The following is a 13,096-nucleotide window of genomic DNA, read 5'->3' on the forward strand; positions in this document are numbered from 1 at the left end:
TATATATATATATATATATATTAAAAAAATTTTAATGACTTTTTATTGGAATTATGTTTAATAAAAAATCCATAAATAAATAAATAAAACATTAAATGTAAAAATGAATAATAAATATAATATTAAATTAGCTAAATATATATTTTAATGACTTTTTATTAGAATTATTTAATTTATAAACTCCAAAAGAAAGAAAGAACGAAAGAAAGAAAGACAGAATAAATAAGTGTTTGAAATTAATTTTGTTAAAATATATAGTATCATGTCTTTTTTATTAGAATTATTTTTTATTTATAAACTCATAATGAAAGAAAGAAAGAATAATAAATGTTTGAAATGAATGTAGTAATAAATTTGCTAAATATATATTTTGATGACTTTTTATTAGAATTAATTTTTATTTAAAAATTGCTAAAGAAAGAAAGAAAGAAAAAATGAAGAATAAATAATAAGTAAGCGTTTGAAATGAAATAAATATCGTAATAAATCCAGCAGTTTCAGTTCTAGAGGTCTAGGTCTGCTCTTCACTCCATCTGCTACTCAACACACAAACCCTCTAAAAAACACATGCATACCTAACACAAATGTGACTGATCATATGACATGACTCTGGTTAGGAACACGTCCTTCCATTACTTTGACAGAGAGAAGAGAGGGGTGTAAGAGGGTCTCGTCCTGTTTTAGACGTGTGTGTTTTTTCACATGCGAGCACATTCTGCTTATGGACACCAATTTCACTGTACTACCCATAGAGCAAGCTGTTTCCATGGCAACCGCCGCCGTACCGTATCAGCGAGTGAAGCGATCAGCTCTCTGCTCTCCCCCACTGATCAAAATCTACAACAGACCCAACTCGGTTTAATTGCTTTAGGAGGGACAGAAGAAGCTCTCAGAGATGGACACATATGGATGCAGATGAACACATAATGATCATGAACTCTCTCATAGGGATGGAAGGACGTGTTCCTAACCGGAGTCATTTACTACTATTAATTTAGGGAGCGTCTCTCTCTCTTGATCACTCTCTGCTGTGAATCCAATCTGGTTTTCAAATCTTTAGGACTGACCGTCCAACACACTGTAATTTTGCAAATGATAAAACAGATCCAATTGTTCAGATAATATAGGCAGCTGCTACTGTACAGCAGTGACTTAAATTCAGCATGAAACATCGTTCACAGGCCATTTTGCTAAACTGATTTTATCTGCAGGGAGGAAGAATGCAGAGGATGTCATTATTATTATGATGAAAGATTATGAAGACAAACATTGTTTCTTATAACAGCACATAGCGATGAATTGTTCATAATAAGACCAGGAACATGTAATAAGGAAATAAACAAAGTCATGTTGACTTTAAGTAGTTGTAGTGTGGAAATAGAGAATGGAAAGTCTGAAGTCTCCTTGCCCTGAACTCATTGCATGAGACCATTTAAAAGTTTGGGATTGGTAAGAATTCTTTTAAAAGAAATTAATACTTTTATTCGGCAAGGACTGATTAAATTGATCAAGAGTGGCGGTAAAGACATTTATGATGTTGCAAAAGATTTCAAATAAATGCTGTTCTTTTGAACTTTCTATTCATCAAAGAATCCTGAAAAATACAATGTATCACAGTTTCCACAAACATATTCGGCAGCACAACTGTTTTCAACATTGAATAATAATCAGAAATGTTTCTTGAGCAGCAAATCAGCATATTAGAATTATATCTGAAGATCATGTGACACTGAAGACTGGAGTAATGATGCTGAAAATTCAGCTTTGATCACAGCAATAAATTACATTTTACAATATATTCACATAGAAAACACTCACTTGAAATTCTAATAATATTTCACAATATTACTGTTTTTACTGTATTTTTGGTCAAGTAAATGCAGCCTTGCAGAAGAGACCTTTCAAAAGCATTAAAAAATCTTACCAACCCCAAACTTTTGAACAGTAGTGTGAGCTTTTGAGGCATTGCTGTAATTCACATAGTCATGCATATGCTGTGTGTAAAATTGCACACAAGTTCCACATTACAATGGAAAACAGTGAATTCAGGCGCAGCATGAGATGATACTTTGTGCATGACATTTGAAAAATTTGGCATCCCTAATATTTCAAAACCTGAAATCCAATCCATTTCCAAAAATCTGATTTATTTGGAGTTCAAGCTATATATGAATGTGGTTTGGATTGGATTTGTTTTTTGCTGCCTGTTGAAACAAAGATTTATTTATTTTATTTCAGAGTTTGTGTGGCAGCGCTGTACTGATATTCCTCCAATATTCTGCTCAGAGTTTGTTCTAAACAAATAACAAATAATTCAGCACCAATCTCTGAACCCACAGACTCTATTCATACTTTATTTTCTATGAAAAACCTTAATGTACCATCTGATTTTAGATGTTGTAACCTTTATACCTTAATAAAAGTAAGATTAAAGTTTAAAAATCTCACATTGACTTGATGGAATTTTCATCATTCGAAATAAGACATGATGTCATTGTAATATTTGCATACTGAACTGTGATTCCTGATAATGTTCGGGGTTCAGACACACTCTCTCTGTTTAAATCTAGATTAAAGACAAATCTCTTTGGCCAAGCATTCAAATAATGCATATCATAATCTTGTACTGTAAACTTGACTTGACTTGACTTGATTGGTTTGTTGCTGCAACGTAATCTTACATTAGAGTGAGTATGATGCTGAGTTTCATCCTAAAACTTAGAAACAAAACACAGAAACAACATATTTTGGCTAAAGTTTCTTAGGGCAGCATGATTCCCTAAGAAAATCTAGTTTTCCTCTTCAGTGTGTTTAATCGAGACCAGAACTAATGACACTATAAGTCCAGTAACATCTCACACAAACAGACTACTGCAAAAGGTGAGATAAAAGATAAGAGAGAGTTGAATAAACAGAAACGCTTGAAGCGGAAGAAAAACAAATCGAGGGAAAGACGATTCTTCTCTGGGTTTGTCCAGGATGCTGAATTATTCACAACTAATGCCTGCCTGTGAATTTCTGTTGGAGAAATGGCTATCGATGTCTGTTTTGCGGACACACACACACACACACACGTCACATATTGCATTTCATTGCAACGTGCTTATGAAATACTGCAATCTATGGATATGTTCAGAACATCCCAAAATCAAATCTTCATATAAAGGAAAGCTTTTATTGCTCAGACGTTGCTGTTTTATATCTCAGAAGACTGTCAGAAGGGATTCTTAGTTATGTTTAATTGAAGTATTAACTTTGTCTCAGATGTTTGAGACTGAGTCTCAGTTGAGTCTCAGATTGAAAACATTCAATCAGTTAGAATGCACAGCTTTAAAATTAAATTAATAAAAAAACTGATATATTATATTTAAGATATTACATATAAGAGATCTCCTTGCAATTTTTTTTTCCTGTGGAAAGAACACAGCAACATATGGTACAGATACATTCGGATGGCTTCACAATGCGTTTGTGTGTGTGTGTGATACGCACTGGTTAATGATGGGTGTGTAGGCCATTCTGTCCTCATCAATAATAGACACCATCAGCGTGATCAGTTTGGGCCAGAAGTCCAGGTTCTTGATGGACGGACCCTGTTCCTCACGCAGCAGATCCTGCTTCTTAGCCTGGAAAGACAGAAGATTGATACAGATAATGAAAATCTCTCCTTCTCCCACGTGTTTGGAGTTTAAATAATTCAGTCTGGTTAACTGATGGGACAGAGGACAATTTGAACACTCGGCACTCTGGTTAAGTGTTTCTGTTTCATAAGACACATTTTATTAGGTGGTGCAAACACACATGCACACAGGACTCTGGTCTCTGATTAAAATAATTTATACACAGCACATTCATATTTAGTGTTTCCTGCCCTTTAAGCTCATTAATGTCTTCATTAATTATGTAAATCCTGAGTTCCGCAACAACTCCAGCCAAACCATTTATTAAAGCTACTCTCACACAGTCAGTGTTCAGGATCCTACTAGTCTATGTACAACAGTAGACTAGTAGAATAGAATGTTATCTGTTTAGACTGGTAACCAACTCAGTAGTTCTTAACCAGGAGGCCTCAAGGTGGCATAAAATGATTTAAAATAAGACATAAGTTTTAAAATAAGTTAAAACAAATAAAAATCAAGATATTTCCTTTTTTGGCCAAGCTCTAAAATATTTTTTTTTGGGTAGAATTTGTAAGTAAAATCCTTATCCTTAATCCTTATGCAGTAAATCATTGGTTAACAATGGGACCCCTGAGGCACATTCAGCTCCTGAAGTTTAATTATTTTAAATAGCTACTTATTTTAATCTATAGACACGCCAAGTTTCTGTAAATTAAAAAAAATAAAAAAGTTTTGAAAACAATCATTAATGCAGATGTACCAGAGGAAACCTATTAGTCACTTGACTATAATGTTGTGGAAAGTGGGACATCTTGGAGTCAAAAAGGTTGAGAACTACTGCTGTAACTCATAGATAATGCCTGTAATCACAGTGAAGGACAATATTAGGATATATCACGATGTTGCATTGAATCTTAAAAGTCAAAATGACATGACAACAACCCATGACATCCAACACGTGAAGCCAAGTTGAACAGGATGTTTAACAAAGGTAAATAGTAAAATAGAATAAAATAAAAGGTAAAATAAAATACTGGGGAATAATGGGCATCACATGAATCAGGTTTACTAAAATAATGCCTTAAAAGCTTTTTGGCTGTTGGCATATCCAATAATCTGTGCAGCCTGGTGACATCAGGAGGAAAGGAAGGTCATTTCAGGGGTGGAACAAATACATTTTGATAAATGATTGCAAAGACAAACTAGACTGTTTTTCAGGGTCCAGTATGTGTACTTAAAAAAAAAAAAAAGGAAAGGGTAAAGGCTCACAAGCCAAGGCCAAATAAAAAGATTCATGAATTGTGCAAAATAAAACCAGGACTGTGTACTATGATAGAAAAAAGTGCTAGTTCAAGGAATTTTTTCTCTAAACTGTCTGACATTTTTGTTCAAATTCGTTTTTTTCCTCCTCATAGTCCTTCCTCAAACACTTAACAGGAGTTTTGTCTCGCACTACGACTGCATTTCTGCCATTTCTCATAACCTGAGAAAGTTTGACAGCTACAACATTAGTGTTTAACAGAGATTAAGCTGTGGAACATGCACTTATATCAGAAGTACACTGTAAGCACATTCAAACAGCACATGTCTGCTAAACTTGCTCTCAAGACTTTCTTGACCCTTATAAATAGCAACACCAAGGTCATGAGTTCGATTCCCATGAAATGCATAAACTGAACAAAATACAAACCTTAAATGCATGTAAGCCACATTGGATAAAAGCATCTGCCAAATGCATAAACAGGAATTCAACATGCTTTTATAGCTATACTTACATTCTAGACAAACACAAGCATATTAAAGATGCACTGAAATAACAGAAAAATAATACAGAGAACCACTTGTATTGTTCCAAACAGGACTGACAACCTTGCTGCTATATGAAAGTCACCTAAATCCAAAGAAATCAACATTCAATGTGCATCTATAGACACCAGCTATTACACCGTGAGTGTGATTGGCTGAATTACAGGTGCCACCATCTCTTGGCACACAGGTCAGAGTTTACTCTGGGGGAATGTTTGTTTATCATGGATCTGGATGGTAAAATAAGCACTCTCACTTCTCTCCCACTGCCTCTCCCACAATGCACTTCTGTCTGACATCAGGCCAGGCTTATTTGATGGACAACTGGGCATCATGCCAGGTTTATTTCGGGCATCTCTCTGGGCTGTTTTCCAAGGCAAGACAATTCTCAGTGAAACATGAGAGCTTTGGAATTCTCTGGTCTCTGGAACTTCTAGAATTATATTCAGTAGTACTGTGGGAAATGTATGAGTTGGAGCTGTCCATGGTACTGAAGCTTCATTCAAGGTGCTGCTTCACTGTCCATGGTGCTGAAACATTATTAACTGTGTTGTTTCGCTGTCCATGGTGCTGCAATATGCAGTGGAGTCTGATTTGCTGCATTATGAGCATTACAAATCTTCAAGAGTTTTAGTGGGACAATTTTGCATAATTTCATCATTTTTAATCATTTTATAATTATCCATTTACAATTCCATTCAATTATAATTCTAGTCATGTTTTTATTAATTAATTAATTAAAAAAAAATTTTGTGCCATAATTTAGTTTATATTTAGGGTTAAAGACTGTAATTTTCTTGAAAGAAATTAATACTTCACATTTAATATTGCACACAGCTGTAAACACAGCTGCAAAAAAAAACTGTGTTCGTCTTCATTTCAGGCTGCAAAGCAACAAAATGTGATTATTTTAAAGGGGGGTGTGATGTCAGGGTGTGATATGTTTGATGTCAGAAGGACTTGTAAGAAATATGATTTCTCAGCATGTGTCTTTTTAAGGATCAGTTTACAGAAACATATTAAAACAGTAAATTCAGCTTTTACTAAACAGGGCAAAAATTCATCATGGATTATGTAACATGCACTAAACATGCTCTATGCCAAATCACGTCCTGTGGTACACACAAGAAAAAAATAAACTGCTGTGTTTTTGTACAATAGAAAGGATTTTTCTCCCTTTCTCTCAAGCATGGTTGCTTCCTATAAAGGCCACAGCAGCGAGTGTTTTATTATTCAGTTGTCTTGTCTTAAGCACCGCACAGTTGAACACTAAGACCTGTGTGTGTGTACAAGTCTACATTTACAGTAAGTCCAGCAGTAATACACTGAACACACATGCACATATAAGCTCTGTTGGAGCCTAATAAGTGACTCATAAAAGAGACTTTCATGCTGACGTCTGTGTTGTGTATATGGGTCTGTATGTGGCATGTGAGCGTGCGAAACACAGTTTTACTGAAGGAAAAAGCAGCTCCTTGAGGGCGTTGAGTAATATGTGCTGAATTAGATTAGAGTCAGAGCAAGAGCACAACACCAGCTCACATTCCTCTACTGCTGCATCTGTAGAATGAGAGAAACACCTGTCCTTGATTCCTGTTATGAATGTGGAACAGCAGGATTCGTTACATTATATATATGAATGATGAGGAGTAACATATATAGTGCTAAAACACAAGTGACTCTGTACAGCAACCACATAGCAACACCCTAGTAACTGCATAGAAACTCCTAGCAACCACATTGCATTGCCCTGAATGCCTTTGGAGATACATAGAAACACCCTGGCAATGACCCACAACATCCTAAAACTACAACACCAGGATTTGCACAAGTAAACACAAATCACAAGTTCTTCAGAAAATATAAGCATCTAGTTATTCAATTAATTCCTCCTAAACATCTGTTTGGATCATTTAACTTTACATTGATCTTGGTTTATTTACTCTGTGACTGTGTGTTTGTGTGTGTATGTTACATCTCTAATGCAAGTTCACGGCAACAATGACAAGAAAGAGTGCCCACATCTGCTTGTCATCACACTGAGACAAGAGTGAGGTCATCACCACAAGACAAAGGACAACACACACACACACACACACACACACACACACACACACACACACACACAGTATTCAAACAAAGACTATAAGACTGAAATATAGTGTGCGTTAGTAGTATGAGCTGCTTTTATGGCAATTTCATAGTGTCTTTTTTTGTTGGTCACTGTTGTTGAGATGTTGTTGACATGTTAGCTGAACATTAAATGGAAACAATACCCATTCTGGAGTTATGAATATACAATCGCTAGACCGTGTTGATGTAAAACACTGACTCGTCTTCGTCTGGAGCTCAGATGCGCTTAATGCTTTGCACCTGGGAAACTTCTGGAAAATTCCTGTCACACGGCAGTGAGTTTGAGCAGGTAATGAAGATGAACGGTTTAATGAGCACTACCAACCTGCTCAGCTATAGGCGACATAAATAGTCACCTAAAAATAGCTTCCCTAGCTTGCATTTTACAAGTTAGCACTATTCTTACTTTTAATGATGTCGCTTCTCAGTTTCCTTCACGTACATGCTGCCACTGACAGGTTCTTATAAATCAGAACTGTAAAGCGCACAGAAATCTTCCCGATTCATTACAAGTGTCAATATGCTTTTCTTTTTCTCTGAGAATTCCCTCAGAAAGAACACGGCAAATCTTATTATAAAGAACACTGAGAAATATATAATTAGTCTTTGCTTGTTCAGCAGGCAAGATGTGTCACCATCATCAAATCCCATTCACTTGCAATAGACTGCATTTTCTGCTCTATTACTTTACAATGAAGCTTTTACAAGCTGAAAAAGAGTGCTGGAAAAATAGTTATTTTCATGCAGACAATGTTTAACTAGATATAATTTACCATGCGAGGGACAGTTTAGTGATTTAAGACAAAAGCCTGACCAATTCTCATGCAGCTGAGTCACTCCACTTAGCTGCAAAGGTGAGATTAAATGAGGGATGGATTTTCCTCAGGGCGCGCGCGCGTGTGTGTGTGTGCATCAGATGGTATAAGAGAACTGATTGTGTTCCAGTGCATAAGAAGAGGATTTTGGAAAGATAAATATTTTATCCTTATTAAGCGTGCATGCGTTTCTGTAGGTTGTGTATTTTGAATAAAAAATTAGATACAGATAATTTTCTCAATTGTATCTACAAATTAGTTCTGTCAACTTGAAAAAAAGATGCACGGACTGAAGTTAGAATGGATTAAATGAGAAAGGGTTTATATCATATTGTTTTACTGTTCTATTTCCTTTCCTTGTCTTCTTGTGTATATTTAATCAATGCATGTTCTTTCATTAACATTAACATTAACATTCAATTATGTAGGTAGGAACATGATTTTACTAGATCGTGAAAAGTAGGCGGTCTGGAATTAGGAGTTTGGCATTAATTGGCTGAAGTGACATTAACTACAAAAGAAAGCCATTTCAGAACAAATTATTATATGTTATTGATTACAAAAGCCAAATGTCTGTCTTTGGATTAGAAAAAAAAAACTGTAAATAAATGGAAAAAAGAATCGTAAAACATTATGATATAATCCCTTTCTAATTTATCCAGTTGCAAAAAGTGTTTGATGTTGGACAGCTACAAGAAACTAAGCCATTACATTACATTTATATTCATGCATTTGGAAGATGCTTTTATGCAAAATTGAATCCACCTTGACACAAATCAGTGTGATGACATACATGGAGATATCATGATGTTCTTTGTGCTGATCCTCCTGTCAGATTCACCCTCCACTGACACACAATGGACTCTTCCGTCCTCATCCTCCCCTCTGGATGAAGATGGGCCACTCCAAACACTCTCGGTCTTTTCTGTGGTTATTTTCTGCCCTCAACAGAATCATGTTTGGTGATTGTCTGTGGTGAAATGAGGCCCTGCAGCAGGTCTGGAGTCATTTCATCCTGAGCTCTGAAGATCTTCACGCAGATCTCACCTCAAGCCTTATTTTAGCTTGCTTTTTTATTGCTCATGAGACTAAAAGTCAACATGAAACAGTGGTTTACAATCCTTGACAACATCTGAGCACAGTTTGAGACACTGCTGAGGTTTCTTCTGAAACTCTAAAGGAGACACCTGAGATTATCAGGGTCTTTTTCTCAAAAACTTTTACATTTACACCTCTACTAAAAGATAATCTGCATTTTAGCATTAAAAACATGAATTTGTGGGTTGGGTATGTTTCTGATGAACGTTCCTTGAAGCTCATGGTATTTAGATGTAAAATACAGTATATCTCTAATCATCTAAAACACACGCCGGTCCTCTGCATATGACTATAATTAACTCTTAACTCTAATTAAAGGGTGCTTTGAGGGCTTCGCATTATTGCATGTTTCTGATGATGCTGCTTCAGGTGTGAGTTTAACGTGCATCGTGTAAATCACAGCTACCCGCTCTGCTAATTGCTTCTTCTGCAATATGTGCAGTTTATTTATTTATAGATCATAAACGCAAATGTAAAGTGGTTAATCATAAATAGCTGAATCTCTTGGGAACAACAGACTATATTTCATCCAAATTCATCCAATAGAAAAACAAAAAAGAAATAATATTTTGAATAAAGAAAGATGCCTATTTTAATCCCATTAACCTTTTGTATTTATTTATTTATTGTATTGTGACATTAGATTCATGACAATTAAGCACTTCTCATTACTGTAATGCATCCAGATTTTTACTTTATATCAGCATTAAAGTGGTACAACAAATATGACAATATATAATTATTGACAATTTCATCATTGCACCATTATTTAATATTACTTAATTATGAATTATTATATATTATTATAATTATGAATTAAATTTCATACTTAGGAACAATAAAAATGTGAAAAATTGTCAAGAAAATAATAAAAAAATAGCCTTTAATTTTTTATGCAAAATCGAATTTATTCATTTATGGGGAAGGTCAAAAAGAAGGTTTGTTGGAAGGTCAAAAAGAAAATATAATGTCTGAAAACACTATATGACTGTAATAAAGTATTATTTAAAAAAATATATAAATCAGCATTAAAGTGGTACAAAAATATGACTAAATAATATATAATTATTAAAAGTCATCATTATAACATTATATAATAATAATTATTATATATTACTATAATTATGAATTTAATTTCATACTTATGTCATGAAAATAATAAAATAGGATTAATTTCTTTATGCAAAATCAAATTATTTTCCCCCTTTTTTGTGGAAGTTCAAACTGAAAATATAGTGACTCACACACCCAAATTATGAATCCATATGAATTTTTAATCGGTATTAATCCTGCACACTACGCAAACTAAAAACAAAATTTTATTTGCAACATTTCGGTCAATCGTCCTTCCTTAAAACACTTACAACACACACAAAATAAAACATTTTGCAAATAACGTTTTCCGATGATGTAAGTTGGAGTAGTGTGTGAGATTTATACATTCTTTTTTTGGAAGATGAAATATGACCCGTACATGTCCTTGACTGGTTTTGTGAAATTCACTGAAGTATTTTCTGTCAGTTTTTTAATCTCTTTATCTCTGTAAATTTTCTGCCAGTTGTTCTGACTCACTGCGTCTCATCTTATTTCCACCAACCATGCATCTTTGTTCTTTTCCAGTCCTCATGTTTCCACGGATCTCCTTCACTCACATCACACTAACAGGATTTGGTTGTTTCCCGCGCACGTGTCTTAAGAGCTTTTTGACATGATTATATAACATACCAACCCACCTGATGCTGCTATATTTTATATATAAGACATCCAGAGGAGGAACATTCCATGTGCACCAAATAAAACCCTGTTTTCCTCTCCATGGGGCCTTTGCCTCATTTACAGAAGAAGATGGGTCAGTTCTGCTCCAAAAGCCACTAAAAATAAAACCGCTCCACTAGCGAGAGTTAAACTCTGGTAATTTTAGCTGCGTTGTGTTTGGGAAATCTGCACTGTTGTTTAGGGCTGATGAACGTTCTTTGGGCGCTACTGCTGTCTGCTCGCGCATGAGCTACACGTTTGAGTTCAGTGGCTGTGGACGAGCATCTGTCTTATAGACTGAAGTGATGCTGACAGTCCTGCTCTGCAGAGCTCAATAAACGTACAGTGTAAACACAGAAACATGAGGATTTCTGCGGGACAGGATCAATGTTATTAAAACTAACTATTAAAAATAGTTTTTGTTAATTCCAATAAAGCTGAAATAAAAAAAACTTAAAGGGGTCATATGATGCGATTTCAATATTTCCTTTCTCTTTGGAGTGTTACAAGCTCTTGGTGCATAAAGAAGATCTGTAAAGTTGCAAAGACTAAAGTCTCAAATCCAAAGAGATATTCTTTATATATATTAAGAGTCAGCAATGTTCTTTTTAGCAGCATCATATGACCCCTTTAAACAAAAATTACAAATTTTGCCAACTAACTGAAATAAAATAAGTTGAACTACTAAAATTACTAAAACTGAAATAAAACTAAATTAAAGCTCAATTTAAATGTTTAAAAAGTGAAAAACTAATAAAAATGACAAAAGCACAGCAAAATTACTAAAAAAACTAAAGTTAAAATGAAAACTGAAAATATAAAAAAGCTATATTAATAAAAATCAAACATAATATAATAATAAATAAAAACTTAAAGATAAATTGAAAATGAAAAACTAATAATAATGACAAATGCACATAACAAATTTACTAAAACTTACATTAAAACATGAAAATATAAAAAACTAAAAGATATATTAATAAATATTAATGAATACTACAACAGTATAAAATTACTAAAATTAAAACTGAAATAAAAATAAATTAAAGCTAAATTAAAAAAAAATTAAATACTAATAAAAATGACAAAAGCACTAAAAATTACTAAAACTTTGTAATAAATTGAAATCTGAAAATATACAAATGAAATCTATATTTACAAATAATAATAAATACTATAATAGCTGTGACGAGTGTCCCGAAGCTTCATCAGCGTCGCCCTGGAAACAAGCGAGGAGCACCTGGCCATCATCATCACAGGCTGATCGGTCACAGCTGCACCTCATCAGGCGGCGGCTACATAAGCCACGCAAGCCCTGCCATGTAGGAGATTCCTCCATGAGACTGAGCACTAACTCGCCCTCTCATTTTTCCCACAGAAAGCAGCGTGTGACCGACCAGCCCCACAGGAGCACTGCACGGACCCTCTGCACTGGGAAGACGGAAGAGAGCACTCACGGCACCGGAGCACCTACCTGGACCTTTCTCACTAACACCCATCACCCCAATAAATCCACCCTCCGGGGTATTGATTGAGATTACTTGTCGTGTAATTCTTCACCCCATTACACTGGTGGAGAATGCAGGCAAATCAGTGAAGAATCACCGACAAGCGATCTTCTTCACCTCACCTTTTTTCCTTGTTTTTGTCTCCAGGTTCTGTCACAGGCGAGCGCTCCTCCCCCACCATGGACGAAATCCTCCAGCGGCTCACCGAGGTTAGCATCCACCAGCAACCAATTGTTGAGCACCTCGCCACCCGTCAAGGAGAGACGGAGCAGGGACTCGCGGCCCTGAGTGCCGCCGCCGCTCAACGCATTCCGCTGCCGGCCCCCCAAGTGCAAGCCGCGAAGCTGCTAGCCAAGCTGAC

General features: G+C 35.3%; 1 protein-coding gene across 1 annotated transcript in view; it reads right to left on the minus strand.

Moving 5' to 3' along the window:
* Window positions 1-13,096, minus strand: part of unc13c (unc-13 homolog C (C. elegans)) — a 169,000-nt gene that overhangs the window by 64,039 nt on the left and 91,865 nt on the right. The window contains exon 18 of the mRNA XM_016546895.1: window positions 3,493-3,626. Coding sequence (XP_016402381.1) covers window positions 3,493-3,626 — 134 coding nt within the window. The remainder of the gene's footprint in view (window positions 1-3,492; window positions 3,627-13,096) is intronic.

Source organism: Sinocyclocheilus rhinocerous, unplaced genomic scaffold, assembly GCF_001515625.1.
Source record: "Sinocyclocheilus rhinocerous isolate Xijiao unplaced genomic scaffold, SAMN03320098_v1.1 scaffold942, whole genome shotgun sequence".
NCBI classification, from domain to species: Eukaryota; Metazoa; Chordata; class Actinopteri; order Cypriniformes; family Cyprinidae; genus Sinocyclocheilus; species Sinocyclocheilus rhinocerous.